Raw genomic sequence first — 14,767 nt, 5'->3', positions numbered from 1 at the left:
TTTTTTTTTTTTTTTTGGTATGGGCAATCAAACTCAGGATGTTGTGCTTTTGAGGTAGGTGTGGCGCTACCGAGCTAAGTCCCGGTTGAACTTGTTTTTGGTCCTCACCTTAGTGACCTGTGAGCCAAGAGGACCCGCCTTCCTCTCGAGCCCATACTGCCTGGGGAGGAGGCTGCTCCCAGTCCGAGGAAACGCCAGCTCACGAGAGGCAGGTGGTGTTCATTATTTCTCTCCAGCTCATTGCAAACATCCGAGTGCCCATGTTGGTGTCAGAGTTCTCTGTGCATCGTCTTTATTTCTGTCCAGGTTTTAGCCAGCTGAGCACTTTGGTTACGAGTTGTGTGTCGGGGCTGAATACTGTGCTTTGAAGCCGAGAGTCAAATACCAATTTAAAATCCTTTTAAACCTGTCTTTGAAATTCAGACAAATGAAATGGAAATAACACAAGGGCTGCAGTGCGGTGAAATATTGACTGCCTCTCCTGTAGAAATCTTTAAGGGGTGGCCTTTTTGGCATTTTATAGAAGAGAAAGTTGTTCTTTTTAGCCTGCTTTGACTTTCGTGATTTGCCCAGTGTAATTTCCCATTAAACGCTAGCCCCGGGCGCTGGGGTGTGGCTCCTTAGAGACCTGGGTTCCAGCACTGAAGAAGCCCTGAGGAGCCAGTCCTGTTGGAAAACGGTGGCCTCTTGGAGAGGCACCGCTTAAAGTTTTGCAAACAGACCCCGCTCCCTCAGTGCACCTCAGTCTGGCTTGTCCCTCTTCTGGCCTGATGCTGCCGTCCTCTTTCTCCAGCCCTGCTGTGGCTGCCTGGCGGGGTCCCTTCCCTGGTTGAATTTCCCACATCTTTTCCCGCAGAGGTTTCCTGCCGCTTTTTTGGGACCCTGAGTGCTCTCACACCTGCTCCCTGCCTCTCGTCCCTGGACTCCCTACATCCTGCCAGCTTCCGCTGGGTCCCTCCAGGGCAGCCGGTTTCTGTGCCGACCCAGACTGGCTGGCTGGCTGCCTGCCTGCGGCATGGACTTGGGGTTTTGGAGTAAGAGGGCTCTGAAGCTTTGCTAGCAGAGCTGTTTGCCCACCACCCAGTGGCAGCAGCGCTACCCCTACCAGCCCAGTCGCAGAACAGACTCCTGGCCAGCTCTGAAGCAGTCAGGTCCTAAACTCCTCAGTGTCCTGGGCCACATGTATTATTTGTGAGCACGACACCAGCGTCCATTGGCTTTCATTCTTTTTTTTTTTTTTCCTTTTACAGCTTTCATTTTTTATTACACTGACTTTATATTTACCATTGTAGGAAATTTAGGGGAAAAAGAGCAAAGAAAAGGACTTTGTAATCCCACTACCCCAAACAAATGAATCACTGTCACCTTTTTGGTGCATTCTTCTGCCATTCCCCACAGACCTACGCGATCGCGGACATGTGGCTGCTGTCGCACTGTTGTGAAAGGTGTCTGACTCTCCTTTTCATTGATTCAGACCATCTTTCCAAGCAGTAATTGTTGTCCCAGAACATCTCTTCATATGGCCACACAGCATGTTTCGGTATGAATGGGTGGGATTTTCTGTAGCAAGCCCTTTCCTTGTGGACGTGTGTGTTTGCAGAGTGTTCACCACCTGATGCAGTGTGCAGATGGGCCTTCTGGCAGCTTTCAGCAGACTCTAAACATTTCCTACGATGACTTCCTTAAAGCACAACAGAGCCAGGCTGGCTGGCTTTCTTTTTCTTTCTTTCGTGTTTCTGACGCATGGTAATGTTTACTTTTCTTCCTTTCTAGACACTACAACAACAGGAGTGCAAACTTCTCTACAGCCGAAAAGAGGGCCAGAGGCAAGAAAATAAAAACAAAAATAGATACAAAAATATCCTACCCTGTAAGTAGCAAGTCCTGCCCCAGCCTTTGTCACTGTGACCTGGGGGCTGTGTGCGTGTTAACAGATCCTTGACCTCAGTCTCTCAAATTCCAAGCAGTTTCCAAAGTAATCAGCCGTAGTGGGGACTGGTGATCTCATTCCTTGAGTTTCTGGGATGCTGGTTACTGAGGAAAATGCCACTGGAAGGCCTTGTCTTTGGTCACTTCCTTCTGTGGAATCAGTTTTCAGTCTGCCCGAAGGTGATCATCTGGAGGCTGTGAGTGCTCAGTGACAGGCCAGGCTCTGAGGTTTGTGTCCCTGCCCCATTCTGGGGCTCTTGAGTGTTTGGAAGCAGACAAGCTACTGGGGTGCATAGGCTGGAGTTCCTCAAGATAAGGGCATATACCTGCACTCTGCTCAGAAGAGGACATTGTGGGTACATATTCAGGAGGTCCAAAGGCCTTTAGCACTGCCGGCCAGCAGAGCCCAAGTTGAATCACGAGGGGAAAAGTCTGGAAGGTTATAGATCTTGTGCATTGTCACTTCTTTGTCACTGAGACACAATGATCAATACCCATAACTTGAGGAGGGGAGGTTTATTTTGGCTTACATTTCAGCCACACTTGGCTGCTCCAGGCTAGGAGGGTGCTGGAGAAGCATGGTGCACAGGAAGTGGAGAGTGAGGGTGGGGCTGGGGCAGGACATGCACCCTTCCAGGCCACATCCTCCACCGCCCCATGCTTCTAGTCAGGCCCCGCCTCCTAGCAGCAATCCAGCCGTGGGCCCCAGTAATCCAGTTACCTTCCCAAAGCCCCGCCTGTGAGTGCACAAGGCTGTTGGGGACATTGAAGTGTAAACCATAACACCGTGGATGAGGACCCCAGAAGTGGCTCCCTCCAGTTGTAGCTCCCCTCTCCATGGGTCCAACTCTGCCGAACACTTTGCATCTGGATGTTAATCTGTGCCACATGCACACGGAGCAGGCATTCTCACTGTCCCCATCTCATAGACTTTTTTTGGTACCCGGGATCAAACTCGGAACTTGTGCTTGCGAGGCAGGTGGCAGAACCACTGAACCAAATCCCCAGCCATCATAGATTTTTAACAAGTTTGCAAGGAGGACTAATTGGGAGAAACAGCTACTGGAGCCCCTGAAGGCATTGTTCTTAGCACCATGCTGTAATGCAGAGGCTCCAGGGCTGGCTGTGCACAGGAGGGCTGGGAAGGAAATACATACATATACATACACATATATATGTATGTATGTATATTCAGTGTTCAGAATGTTTATTGATGTGCACAGTCAGATTTGGAGAGCAACACTCCTGTGCCTCTTCAGGTCGGAGCTATTTTGTGAGCTATTATAAACCCACTGCGTGTGTGTGTGTTTGTGTGTGTGTGTGTGTAAGAGAGAGAGATGCACTGACGTTTCCCCTTTCTGCATATGTATATCCCTGTACCTGGTACCCACGTATGTTCCATCCATGGGACTTTGGGATGGGGGCACATGAGGAGACATTTCTGTTGTTGAGAAGGGGGAGAAGTGGGTAGAGTTGCAGCAGATTTTAAATGTCCTTGGGGAAGCCGCATTCTTTTTATGTCTCAGTTTTCACTTCTGCTCAGGGGCTCTACCAGTACAATAGTAGCTTGCAGTTTCTAATTATAATACTTTTCCTCCTTTCGACGATCCAAATCAGATGTTTTCTTGGATTCACTCCTTATTTCCTTTTTTTTTTGTTTTTGTTTTTTGTTTTTTGAGACAGGGTCTCACTATGTAGTTGAGACTGACCTGGAACTCATTATGTAGCCCAGGCTGGTCTCAAACTCACAGCAATCCTCCTGCCTCAGCCTCCCAAGTGCTGGGATTACAGGCATGCGCCACTGCACCGGGCTCCCACCTTTTTTTGTTATTGTTTGTACCAGGGCTTGAACTCTGGACCTTGTACTTGTGAGGCAAGTGGTGGCGCCAGTGAGCTAAATCCCTAGCCCTTAAGTCCCATCTTATTTCATTTGTACTTTGGTTCACTTCTCTGCTCTCCCTAAATTATTTTGAAGCAAATCTCAGGTATCATATCATTTATCTGTACTTGAATCTTCTTTTTTTTTTGGAGACAGATCTTGCTATGTAGTTCAGCCTGGCCTTGAACTCTCAGTGATCTTCCTGCCTCCGCCACCCAAGTGCTAGAATCACAGGCATGTGCCACCATGACTGGATTAATCTTCTTTTTAAAAACAGAAGCCAAAAGACTTTTTGATTTGAAATGATTTTCAACTCATAAGAAGTTACAAACATGGAGGGTGAGGCATGCCAGTCGCTCAAGAGGCTGGAGCAGGGGGATTGAAAGTCAGCTGAAGGCCCTCCTGGACAGTTTTGGTTACCAAGACACGGTCTCAAAATAAAATAAAAAAGACACTGAGGATTTTGCTTAGTGGTAGAGTGCTTCTGTAGCATATGGAAAGCTCTGGTGCAGGCTCCAACACCATCACCAAAAAACACCCCAAAATGGTATAAAGGCTTTCGTGTTCCCATCCTCACCCCTTCTCCCTGCATGGTGTCCCATAGTCCGTCGAGACTAAGAACGGAAGAGAGCAGTGTGTGGCATCGTGTGGTGCTGAAGTGAGTGTTCTGAGGCTGGGCTGGGTAAGGAGGCGCTGATTTGTCCTGTAGCCGCCCAAGTACTCACGGGACTATGCCTTCCCTTCCTTCCAGTTGACCACACCAGGGTGGTCCTCCATGACGGTGACCCCAACGAGCCTGTGTCTGACTACATCAACGCAAACATCATCATGGTGAGCTCGCGCCTTCTCAGTGACTCCCAGCCCACGCTGCTAGCTTCATCTTGCATTTTAAATCCTTCTGTGCATTCTGGAAGCGACTTTGAGATGTCTGAAGGATTTTCTTCCTAAATTTCTAGCCTGAATTTGAAACCAAGTGCAACAATTCGAAGCCCAAAAAGAGCTACATTGCCACACAAGGCTGCCTGCAAAACACGGTGAATGACTTTTGGCGAATGGTGTTCCAGGAGAACTCTCGAGTGATCGTCATGACGACAAAAGAAGTGGAGCGAGGAAAGGTGCACAGGCTCATATTTTCTGATAAAAATTCTCTCTTTTGGGGTACTAGGGATCGAACCCAGGACCTCATGCATGCTAGTCAAGTGCTTTACCACTGAGCTACAGCCTCAGCCTCTGAGAAGATATTTTTAAAGCATTGTACGTGTCATGTGGGCCTTGTTAGAAATGAAATAAACAAAGCTAGGTGTGGGGGTGCATGCTTGTGTTGCATCACTCAGGAGGCTGAGGCAGGAGGATTGCTGTGAGTTCAAGGCCAGCCTGGAGTACATAGGGAGACTGTGTCTTAAAAAAAAATATGGAGTAAACAAACTAAGCTCACTCTAACTGACCCTTGGCAAAAGGAGTAGAAGAAATTGATTAAAATGTGTCTCAGTGTAGTTTCTTTTATAATCTTGCTTGGGATTCCTGGAGCTTCTTAGATCTGATGATTTACAGTTTTCTTCAGATTTGGTTATTGTTTGCCTTTAATTCTTCAAACATATACCCCATCCCAGCCTGTCCCAAACACCACTTGCAGTATATTCAGCTGCTTGAAGTTGTTCTGCAGTCTCTGAGGCTGTGCATATGTGACTTTGTTCTCTTTCCCCTCTCTGTGATCTGTTTTGGAGAAGTCTCTTTTGCTGTGTTTTTGGTTAATCTTTTGTTGTGCAGTGTTTAATCTGCACTAAGTCCACTCAGTGTGTTTTCACAGCAGACATTGTGGGTTTCATTGCTGGAGGTTTTACGTGAGTCTCTATTCTCTTTTTTTTGTTTTTTTTGGTACTGGGGATCGAACTCAGGACCTTGTGCTTGCAAAGCAGCCGCCGGAACCACTGAGCTAAACCCGAGTTCTCTATTCTCTTCTGTGTCCCTCCTCTTAGCACGTGCAGCATCCCCCTGCCCTTGAGCGTTCGGACTCTATTTAAAACCGCCTTAGTGGCTTTGTCTGCTCACTCCGTCGTCAGTGTTTTAGCTAAGATGGCAGCGTGAATCTGCACCCTCTTACTCTGTCATACCCAGAAGCAGAGAGGGAGGAGGGAGAAAAGGTCTAGCTGGTACCTGCAGGTGATGAGAGCTCTGAGCAGTAACAGCGGTCTCACTGCTCAGGTAATGTGGACTCCTCATGACTTGAGCATTAAGAAGTAGTTGGAATTATGCAGTGTATTCATTCGACTATCCCAGCGTGTTGCAGTGAAGGCTAACGTTTCCTCTGTGGCACGCGCTGTTCCACTGAGCTGCACACTGGCCACGTGCTGCGTTCCGACCGCACAGTGCTTCCATACTGTAACTATCGTGCATTTTGGTGGTTTTTCCTCCCCATCAAATACGTGCTCCATCGCCTTCTCTTCGTGCGTGCCGGCCTGTCTTAGGCGTTTGAGTATCTGTGCGGTATTCTCTGGTGTGGCTGTGTCACAGTTTATTTAACCAGGATGCCGTAGATGGGCTGTTCTGTGTTCCAGCTTTGGTCCGGCACACAGTGCCGAGGTGAAGGACCTTGGGCTTCCCTTCATAGGCAGCCAATGTAGCCAAGCCACAGGCTCCGCAGAGGATGGTTTCCCACATGGTACACTCTGACTAGACCATGTAAAGACTGAGTGGACTGTAGCAGTCACACGTAGCAGGTGAGTCTAAGGCCGGTGGGGAAGTGGGACTGGAGCCCTCCTTGTGCAACTTGCATGTCAGGTGTGAAGGGCAGTGTGGCCGCTTAGGCTCTTCGCTGTTGTACTCCTGACTGGTGTCTTTCTGTGTCCGTTTGAGGCGTTTGTGCCCCATCTGGGCTCTGTGAAACAAAGGCCTCTTCTGGCCTAACATTAGGTGTGTTTGAATTAATGGCCCGGGCACGGCTTCTTCACGGTTTCTGCTTCAGGTGAGTGGTTGCTGCCCTGAATACGGGAAGGGAGCCGAAACCCTCTGTCCTGCTTCTTGCTTGGATGGAACTGGAGGAGGCCACCTGTCTTCTGAGCACTTGGGGCTGGGAGAGAGGGCTCTCGTGTTGCTGCAGCGGTGAAGATGTCAGCCCCTACCTGAGGAGCTACTGAGAACTCCCAGAATACACAGACCCGGCCAGATTGTGCCTCCGCAGTCCTCACCTCCTTGCTCCATCTCCTTCTGCATTTGTCCTCCTTGCTTTGGGGGTGCTGAGCGATGGCACACCGGGCTTGGGCTTTTATCTTCTCTGCAGGCCTCTCTGACAGCCTGTGTTGGTGTCTCCAGAGCACAAAAGGAAAGCCAGCTGTGGATGCCCTGCGGTCTCTGTGCTTTAATGTGAAAAATAATGCATCAGCCCTCACATGCAGTGTTGGTTTGCCAGGGTTTCCACAAGAGAGTTTGGAAAGCCAAGAGGAGGATTGCAGCAGTTTGCAGCTGTGTAAAGTCAGCTAAAATGTTCTTTCCAGAGTCACCATTTAATTTTGTGTTCCCTGCTGAAGTCTGTAGTGACTGGATCAGTCCTCTGAACTGAGTGGCCAGTAAAATACTGAGCATAACCCATATTAGAAGGGCATATTTGGGGAAAATATAATTTGGGTCAAATCTTCTGAAAGGTTTTTGAACCTACTGAATACTGGAGGCAAAGTTGAATTCAGAATAAAAAGAGATCAATTCCTTTTTGTAGACTTCTCCGCTACCTTGTTTGTTTTCTTTCACTTAATCATTTGACTATGGATGGCTGAAGCTGTGCTCTGATTTCTAGTTGTGTAACTGTACATTTGTCTGTCTCCCTAGTACACAAGGTGCATTTCTCTTGCTGATATTTGTGTCCTGCTGGTTTTGGAAAGTGAGTGGTGTGAGTGACCACTCCTGGACCAAAACAAAACAAAAGCATTCTCTGCCTGGGACACATCACCAAATAGATGCAAACTCATCTTTCATTCAGCAAAGTAGTTTCCTTTTTGGCAGCAGGCACAATTTCCGTGGTGCCATATTTTTGATCCACCTGTTCCTGGAGGCAGCAGTGATCTCAGCCTTGGATTCCCCATTCAAGGAAAGTGACGTGTAATAGCTATCAGATGGGTCTGGATATATAGAAAAAGCAGCTGGCGCAGAAGCCCCTAGCTGCCTTTCTTTGATAGAGTTATTCATACTTGGGTTAGATAAGGCATAGTCCTCCTACACAGTGCGGAAATGAACCAGACAGTCTGGCTCGTTGGGCACCCCATCCACCTCCAGAGTCTTTGCCCGCCTTTGCTACAGAGTGACTGGCAGATCTCTAGAAGTCAAAACTCACTGGCTACTAGATAGTACCCGACTTGGTTGATCCCTCCCCGTTTGCATCCTTTTTTTTTTTTTTTTTTTTTTTTTTTTTTTGTGGTGAGGGATGGCACTGGAGATTGAAACCCAGAGCCTTTACATTAAGTTACATCCCCTATTTTTAAATTTTTGAAACAAGGTCTCGCTAAGTTGCTCAGGCTAGGCTCAAACTTGAAATCCTCCTGCCTTAGGCTTCCAGAGTACTGGGATTATAGCCATGTGACCACTGTGCAAGTATTGACTCTCCTTAGTTCTGTGGCTTGGACCAGGTCGTTCTGCCATGACTCCTTTTCTTTCCCCTTCTGTCTGGTTCTGTGAGCACTTGTGTTCTTTCCTTTTGTATGGACTGACATGCCAGACAGGCCATTTTCCATATGATGCTCTTTAAGCAAGACTTGAACTCCTGTTTGCTGCTGGTTCCAGCTTTTATTCAGGTCTGGAGAGACTAACAGTCTTTCCTCTGATCCTCCCTTCCAGAGCAAATGCGTCAAGTACTGGCCGGATGAGTATGCTCTCAAAGAGTATGGGGTCATGCGTGTCAGGAATGTCAAAGAGAGTGCTGCTCATGACTACACACTCAGAGAACTGAAACTCTCGAAGGTTGGACAAGTAAGTATATTATCATATCTTAGAGACTTTGGTGACTGCTTAGGCATGTGGCCACCTAACGTCCTGCACTAATGTCAGCACTCATCACATATGCGTTATTGATTCCATAGTCACTTCTCAGGTGCCTTTTATGTACTGGGAACAGTTCAGGCTCCTGGTACATTGTGAATGTGACAGGTGCCGTCCCTGCCCTGTTAAGGCCTAGCTGAATTCCAGATCTAAAAGTAATACCAATATCCAAGCTTTTGGATTTTCTAGGTCTGTGAAGGCCACAGGATGATATGCCTGAGAGGGCCTGGGTTCTCAAGATGGATAAGGAGGGCCTCACTCAGGGGGTGACCCTTGAGCCAACACCCAATTTGGAGGAGCCAGGCATGCAGACAGTGAGAAGGGCTCAGGGGTTAGGACCAAGGAGGAGGCCCCTGCAGCAGATGGTGAAGATGGCAGGGCCAGACCAGGGCAGAAAATTAGAGGAGATGGTGGAGGAGGATGTGATGGGGGTTGATGGGGCAGATGGGATCCAGGGCACCCTGGATAGATTGGTTTTGATTGACAGGAAGGCATTTCTTTTGTGGTAACAGGAGGGCAGGAGGGATAGGTGTCCTCTGATGCGAAGGCACCGCTGAACTGAGTGGATTTACTCTGTGTTCTCTCTGAGGTGTGAGGCACAACCATCACTCAGGAGTCGAAGGGGCTAAGAAGTGGAGTATTTGAACACAGGGAAAGGTAGAAGTAGTAATCTTGCAAAGAGGGCAAGAAACCCAGACATTTCTGGGCAGTGCTGGTGCCTCGTTAAAGCAGGGAGTGTGCATGTTTAGGCCCCATCACTCGGTTGTGGGGCTTTTCCCAAGGGTACGCTGGTCCTTGGGCACAGAGCAGACAGGAGGTAGTTCGTCCAGGTCTGGAGCATAGCATGGTGGCACAGTGGCTGGAGAGAAGTTCAAGGGACCGGAGTCCTGGCTGGATCAGAAGGGGACAGGGTGGGAGGGAACAGGTAGAAAGCAAGGGTATAGAGGTGTGGTGGCTGGAGGAAGTGAGCAGGAAGCTGTGCATGGCATTCAGACTGGTGCGGCTGCCTGCATTTGTGAGGTTGGAGCTGGTGCAGTTCTCCTGATGGTGAGGATATGAAGGTCCAGTCTGTCCCGGAGGTGAGAGAGGGGCCAGAGGAGCGTGGCCGTCAGACAGAAATGAGAGGTGTCAGGGACACTGGAGCATGACTCCAGGGAGGCTTTGCTTCTCACTGTGGTGTATTTCTGGGTAGTAGGAGAGTTTTCCTCAGTGGTAGCAACAACCCTTTCTCATCCCCAGATGCTCTGAGAATTAGGGATTCTAAATGTCCTCATGGGCTTGTGTTTTGCACCCTGCCACGGACACTGACATGGGACCTGTTCTGCTCCTGCTTTCTATGTAGCTGTTTACATTTGTTTGTAAGTGCTGTTGCACGATCTCACAGAGCCTACTCACTGGCTGCTGGGGAAGGAGGAGCAAGGGCAGAGCCTCGCTGACCATTTACTGAGGATGAGGGCAGAGGTGCAGTGAGGTTGTGCTGGTCCCATGTTTCCTGGCTGGCCTTCCTGTGATGCATGGAGTGTTTAGGTCACTTGATAACATCAAACCAATTTCTTTTTTCCATCATCACCAGCAAATTAAATGCATACAATTTTCAAGATCTTAATTGTGGTTCAGATTCCTGGGATGCACTAAAGTTCACTGATGGTAGATGCTGGTCTACCAAGTCCCTGTCTTTAAAAGTGTCACTTAGCTTCCTGGATTGTCTCTGAGTACTCAGGAAGAAGCTGTGGCAGTGACTAGTGCTCCATGTCTGCTTTGGATACACCCTAAATCATGATGCTTTGTAATCTCCTGTAAGCTGGATCTTCATTGATTATCACTGTCCTCAAAAATAGCTAGTGTTCAGTCTCTTATATCTGCCGGGCAGAGGTGTGTGTGTATGAGAGAGAGACAGATCACTCCTCCCATGTTGCAAATAGAGTTTGACTTCAAGATGTGCAGGGGCCTCAGTACATGTGAATGCCTAGGGTTTGAGCCCAGATCTCGTCATCTGATTTGCAAAGCTCATCTTCTTACCTACTTGGCCCTAAACAAGACCTTAAAATACGATACTGTAGAAGTGCATGTGTGTGTACCTGCTGGGGGTTGGGTATAAAAGATGACAAAGGGGAACAGATGTCTTGGGACACCTGTTTCCTCGGAGGGACCTGTGTGAAGTGGGTGAGGAGGAAGGGGACATTGCCTGGGTTGGTGGTGTTTGGAGTTTTTTTTTGTTGTTGTTGGGTTTTTTTGTTTTTTTTTTGGTACCAGGGATCAAACTGGGGTCCTTGTGCTTGTGAGGCAGGCAGGTGCTGGAACCACTGAGCTAAATCCCCAGCCCAGTTGGAGGTGTTTAGGCCTACAGTTCTCTGAAGAGCAGACCGCCTTACCAACCATCTTAGTGCTCAGGGCAGAGGTGGGATGTCCCGTCAGGTCCTGCAAAGCAGTGCACTGGGAAAGTGGTGGAAGGGACCTTTAGACGGGACATGGGGAGACTCAGGGTCTATGGCTTATGCAGCATCTAGCATAGCTGGGGACCAGGCAATTCCTCAACCCCTTGATTTATTTAATTCTGTTCTGGTTTTTCTTGGCTCTACTCCAGGGGAATACAGAGAGAACGGTCTGGCAATACCACTTTCGGACCTGGCCGGACCATGGCGTGCCCAGTGACCCCGGGGGCGTGTTGGACTTCCTGGAGGAGGTCCACCACAAGCAAGAGAGCATCATGGATGCAGGCCCCGTCGTGGTACACTGCAGGTGACAGTCACTGCCTGCCCTGGCTCCAGATCTTGTTTTTACTCACCTGCCCCAGCTCTGTGGGAAATTGTTAGGGTCCCTTTGAGGTGTGGATAAACTGCATTAAGGGACATTTGGACCCCAAAGTATATTTCTCATGTCACTAGAGGCCTGTCGGGTGTTGGGGGGGGTGGAGTGGACTCAGTCTTTCTTCTCTCTCTCTCTCTCTCTCTCTCTCTCTGTTTTTTGTTTATTTGTTTGGAGGGTACCAGGGATCAAACTTGGGACCTTGTGCTTGCAAGACAGGCGGTGGCACCACTGAGCTAAATCCCTGGCCTTGCTTTATGAAATTTTGACTGCTTCCTGCTTGGGCCTTTGATATCGGTGCATATGGCCTCCATATTTTGTGGCTACTGGTGAACCTGTTTGGACTTCCTGATTATACTGGGGAAAGTTTGGTATCTTCAACCTTATGTGGGGCAAGTAGGTACATATGAAATATTTTGTTCAGTTTTTTTTTTTTTAAAGCTACCATTTATTGAGCCCTTGTGGGTGCCAGCCTTCTGAGCTCAGAGTTTTTCCTACGTAATTCACAGTTGAACTCACAGCAACCCTGTAAGGTGTGTACCTGTGTCCCCACTTCACAGACGAGGAGTCAGAGAGTCAGAGAGGTGCAGGAACTTGCCTCAGGCACATTGTATGGAGAGGCTGGGCTCCAGCTGGGCTGAACCCAAAGCCCTGTGCTCTTTGCTAAGATATTTGCAGATAGAGAGAACATCTTATAAATTCTCCCGGGAGCAGACATTGTTTCTGTGAATATTAATAGCTTGGTTTTGCATAGACGACCCCAACGAATGACACCACTGACCCTGCCTTTTGTCCTTCTGATCACAGTGCTGGAATTGGCCGGACAGGAACATTCATCGTGATTGATATCCTTATTGACATCATCAGAGAGAAAGGTAGGTCATCCGGAGGGCACAAAGCCACAGTTCCTATTTGCACTTTCAGGCAGGAAAGGGCCAGGCAAAATAACCCAGGCAAGATAATTTGAGTGAGAAAGAATTTTTATAAAAGTCGGGGCCAAAGATTGCACCTTCCCTGTCTGCCGAGAGAAGAAGTGATGCACATAACACAGGGCCCAGAAGTGAGCGGGCCCCTGGCTGTGGCCTCGTGATGCCTCGGGGTGCTGGTTTTTCCTGACCATTTAGTCCTTACTTGCAACATGGGGTCGTTCCTTGAGGAAGTGGGGGATCCTGACTGTCACTGTGGCCCTCAGCACTAGAGCAGTAGTGGCCATTCCTGCTTCTGTCCAGGTGCTGAACAGCTTTCTCCTGCTGCTTCATGGTGTTTGCTTTGCAGGTGTTGACTGCGACATTGATGTTCCCAAAACCATTCAAATGGTGCGGTCTCAGAGGTCAGGGATGGTCCAGACAGAAGCACAGTACCGGTTTATCTACATGGCCGTCCAGCATTATATCGAAACACTACAGCGCCGGATCGAAGAAGAGCAGGTACGGAGCTGGAGGGACCATCCCTGGTCTGCTTGGGGCTTGCGTCAACAGCTATCTCTATTTGAGAGTGGGAAGCAGATTCCCAGATAGGAGGGCCTCTCAGGAAACTAATTCTTCCCTATGTTGCAGTTCTGGGTTTTCAGTCCGGAGGTGCTCAGGGAGGGCACCCACCATGCCATCATCCTGGACTAGCAGGTTGAGGCTCTGCCATTAATGGTTATGATTTTCCCAAGCTTGCATGGTAAGCTTAGTACTGAGAGAGGGCCTTGAGGTTTCCAACTTGTTCCAGCTTTGATCCAGGCTGTGTTTGTCCTGATTGCTTCTCTTAAAATATAGTTTTTTGGGTTTTTTGGGTTTTTTGGTACTGCAGATCAAACTCAGGACCTTCCGCTTGCAAGGCAGGCGATGGGACCATTGAGCTAAATCCCTGGTGCTTCTCTCAAAATGAATACCTCATTTTAATGGCACATGGCAATTTGAACCACTAATTTGGTCAAGCTGGAAACGGTGAAATTTTAATTTTAATAGCTGTGCATAATGAAGAAGAATGTGGAATTGACACCTTTCCATCTGAAGCTGTTCATAACAGACACAGAGCTGAGTAATTAGGGCTGTGCTGAGCTCAGGCAGATGAGGGCTGCTGTTTTGTGGAGCCGCACTTATCTGCCCCCACCACAGTCCCATCGAGTTGTCGCAGAGGGGCTAGTGTCTAAAGGACAGTGGTGTTTGTCTGTTTTTCCCTGCTTATTGCCTGCCAGAGAACTCCATTTCTCACACTGGGATCTGGCACCTAACTGCATGATTTCTAGCCCAGACAGGATCGCTAAGTTTCTAAATTGTCCAGCCTGCACTTATACTTTTGATCCTGCTTGTCTTGCCACAGTATTGGGATTACAGGCATGTGTCATCAGGCATGGCTTTTAGTGCTTTGAATCTGAATTGGACTTTTTTTTTTTATGGTCCTAGAGATTGAATCCAAGACCTTGCATGTTCTTCTAGGCAGGTGATCTGCCACTGAACTATATTCCCAGCCCTCTAAATTTGTATATTAAGCTCTATGAAATATGTAGGTGGTTGATTTTGTTTTTGTTTTTTTGGAGACAGGGTCTTGCTACATAGTGGAGGTTAGCCTTGAACTCACTATGTAGTGAGGCTGGCCTCGAACTCATTATGATGTTGCCTAATCTGGCCATGAACTCAAGGTGATCCTCCTGCCTCTGCCTGCTGAGTGCTGGGATTATAAGCTTGTGCCAGCATTCCCACACGAACCTGACATTTTTAAGAGTTCAGAGCTGGCCATAGTGGCATATGCTTATAATCCTAGCATTTGGGGGGCCAAAGCAAGATCGAAACTTAAGTCCAGACTGGGTTATCTATAAGACCCTTTCTCTAAAAACAAAGTTCAGGCCAGTTATTTGGTAGAATGCGTCTTGGCTTGGGTCTGTCTGATGTTTGCTTTTGATGGGAGTCAAGTCTGTGATAGGACCACCGTGTTGTAACTCTGGTACCAGCCTAGTAGGAGCACACTGTCGGTTTGATTCATTACTGATCATATGAAATAAGATTTCTTCACCATGAAATTGCTGTTTTTTCCTCTGTAGTTAATTTCTTATAGGTAGATTCTTGAGATTGTGTGTGTAACCTATTTTTGCCTACTCATTTCACATTTTTTTTTTTTTTTTTTTTTTTTTTTTTTTTTTTTTTT

General features: G+C 48.0%; 1 protein-coding gene across 1 annotated transcript in view; it reads left to right on the top strand.

Moving 5' to 3' along the window:
- Ptpn11 (protein tyrosine phosphatase non-receptor type 11) overlaps positions 1-14,767 on the top strand; it is a 72,942-nt gene that overhangs the window by 45,264 nt on the left and 12,911 nt on the right. The window contains exons 8-14 of the mRNA XM_010604560.2: positions 1,774-1,870; positions 4,560-4,639; positions 4,765-4,923; positions 8,630-8,761; positions 11,415-11,569; positions 12,443-12,510; positions 12,911-13,062. Coding sequence (XP_010602862.1) covers positions 1,774-1,870; positions 4,560-4,639; positions 4,765-4,923; positions 8,630-8,761; positions 11,415-11,569; positions 12,443-12,510; positions 12,911-13,062 — 843 coding nt within the window. The remainder of the gene's footprint in view (positions 1-1,773; positions 1,871-4,559; positions 4,640-4,764; positions 4,924-8,629; positions 8,762-11,414; positions 11,570-12,442; positions 12,511-12,910; positions 13,063-14,767) is intronic.

This window comes from Fukomys damarensis, unplaced genomic scaffold (assembly GCF_012274545.1).
Source record: "Fukomys damarensis isolate Sample0158 unplaced genomic scaffold, DMR_v1.0_HiC HiC_scaffold_12, whole genome shotgun sequence".
NCBI lineage: Eukaryota > Metazoa > Chordata > Mammalia > Rodentia > Bathyergidae > Fukomys > Fukomys damarensis.
The sequence above is the reverse complement of the archived record's forward strand: the minus strand, read 5'-3'. Positions and strand labels throughout refer to the sequence as shown.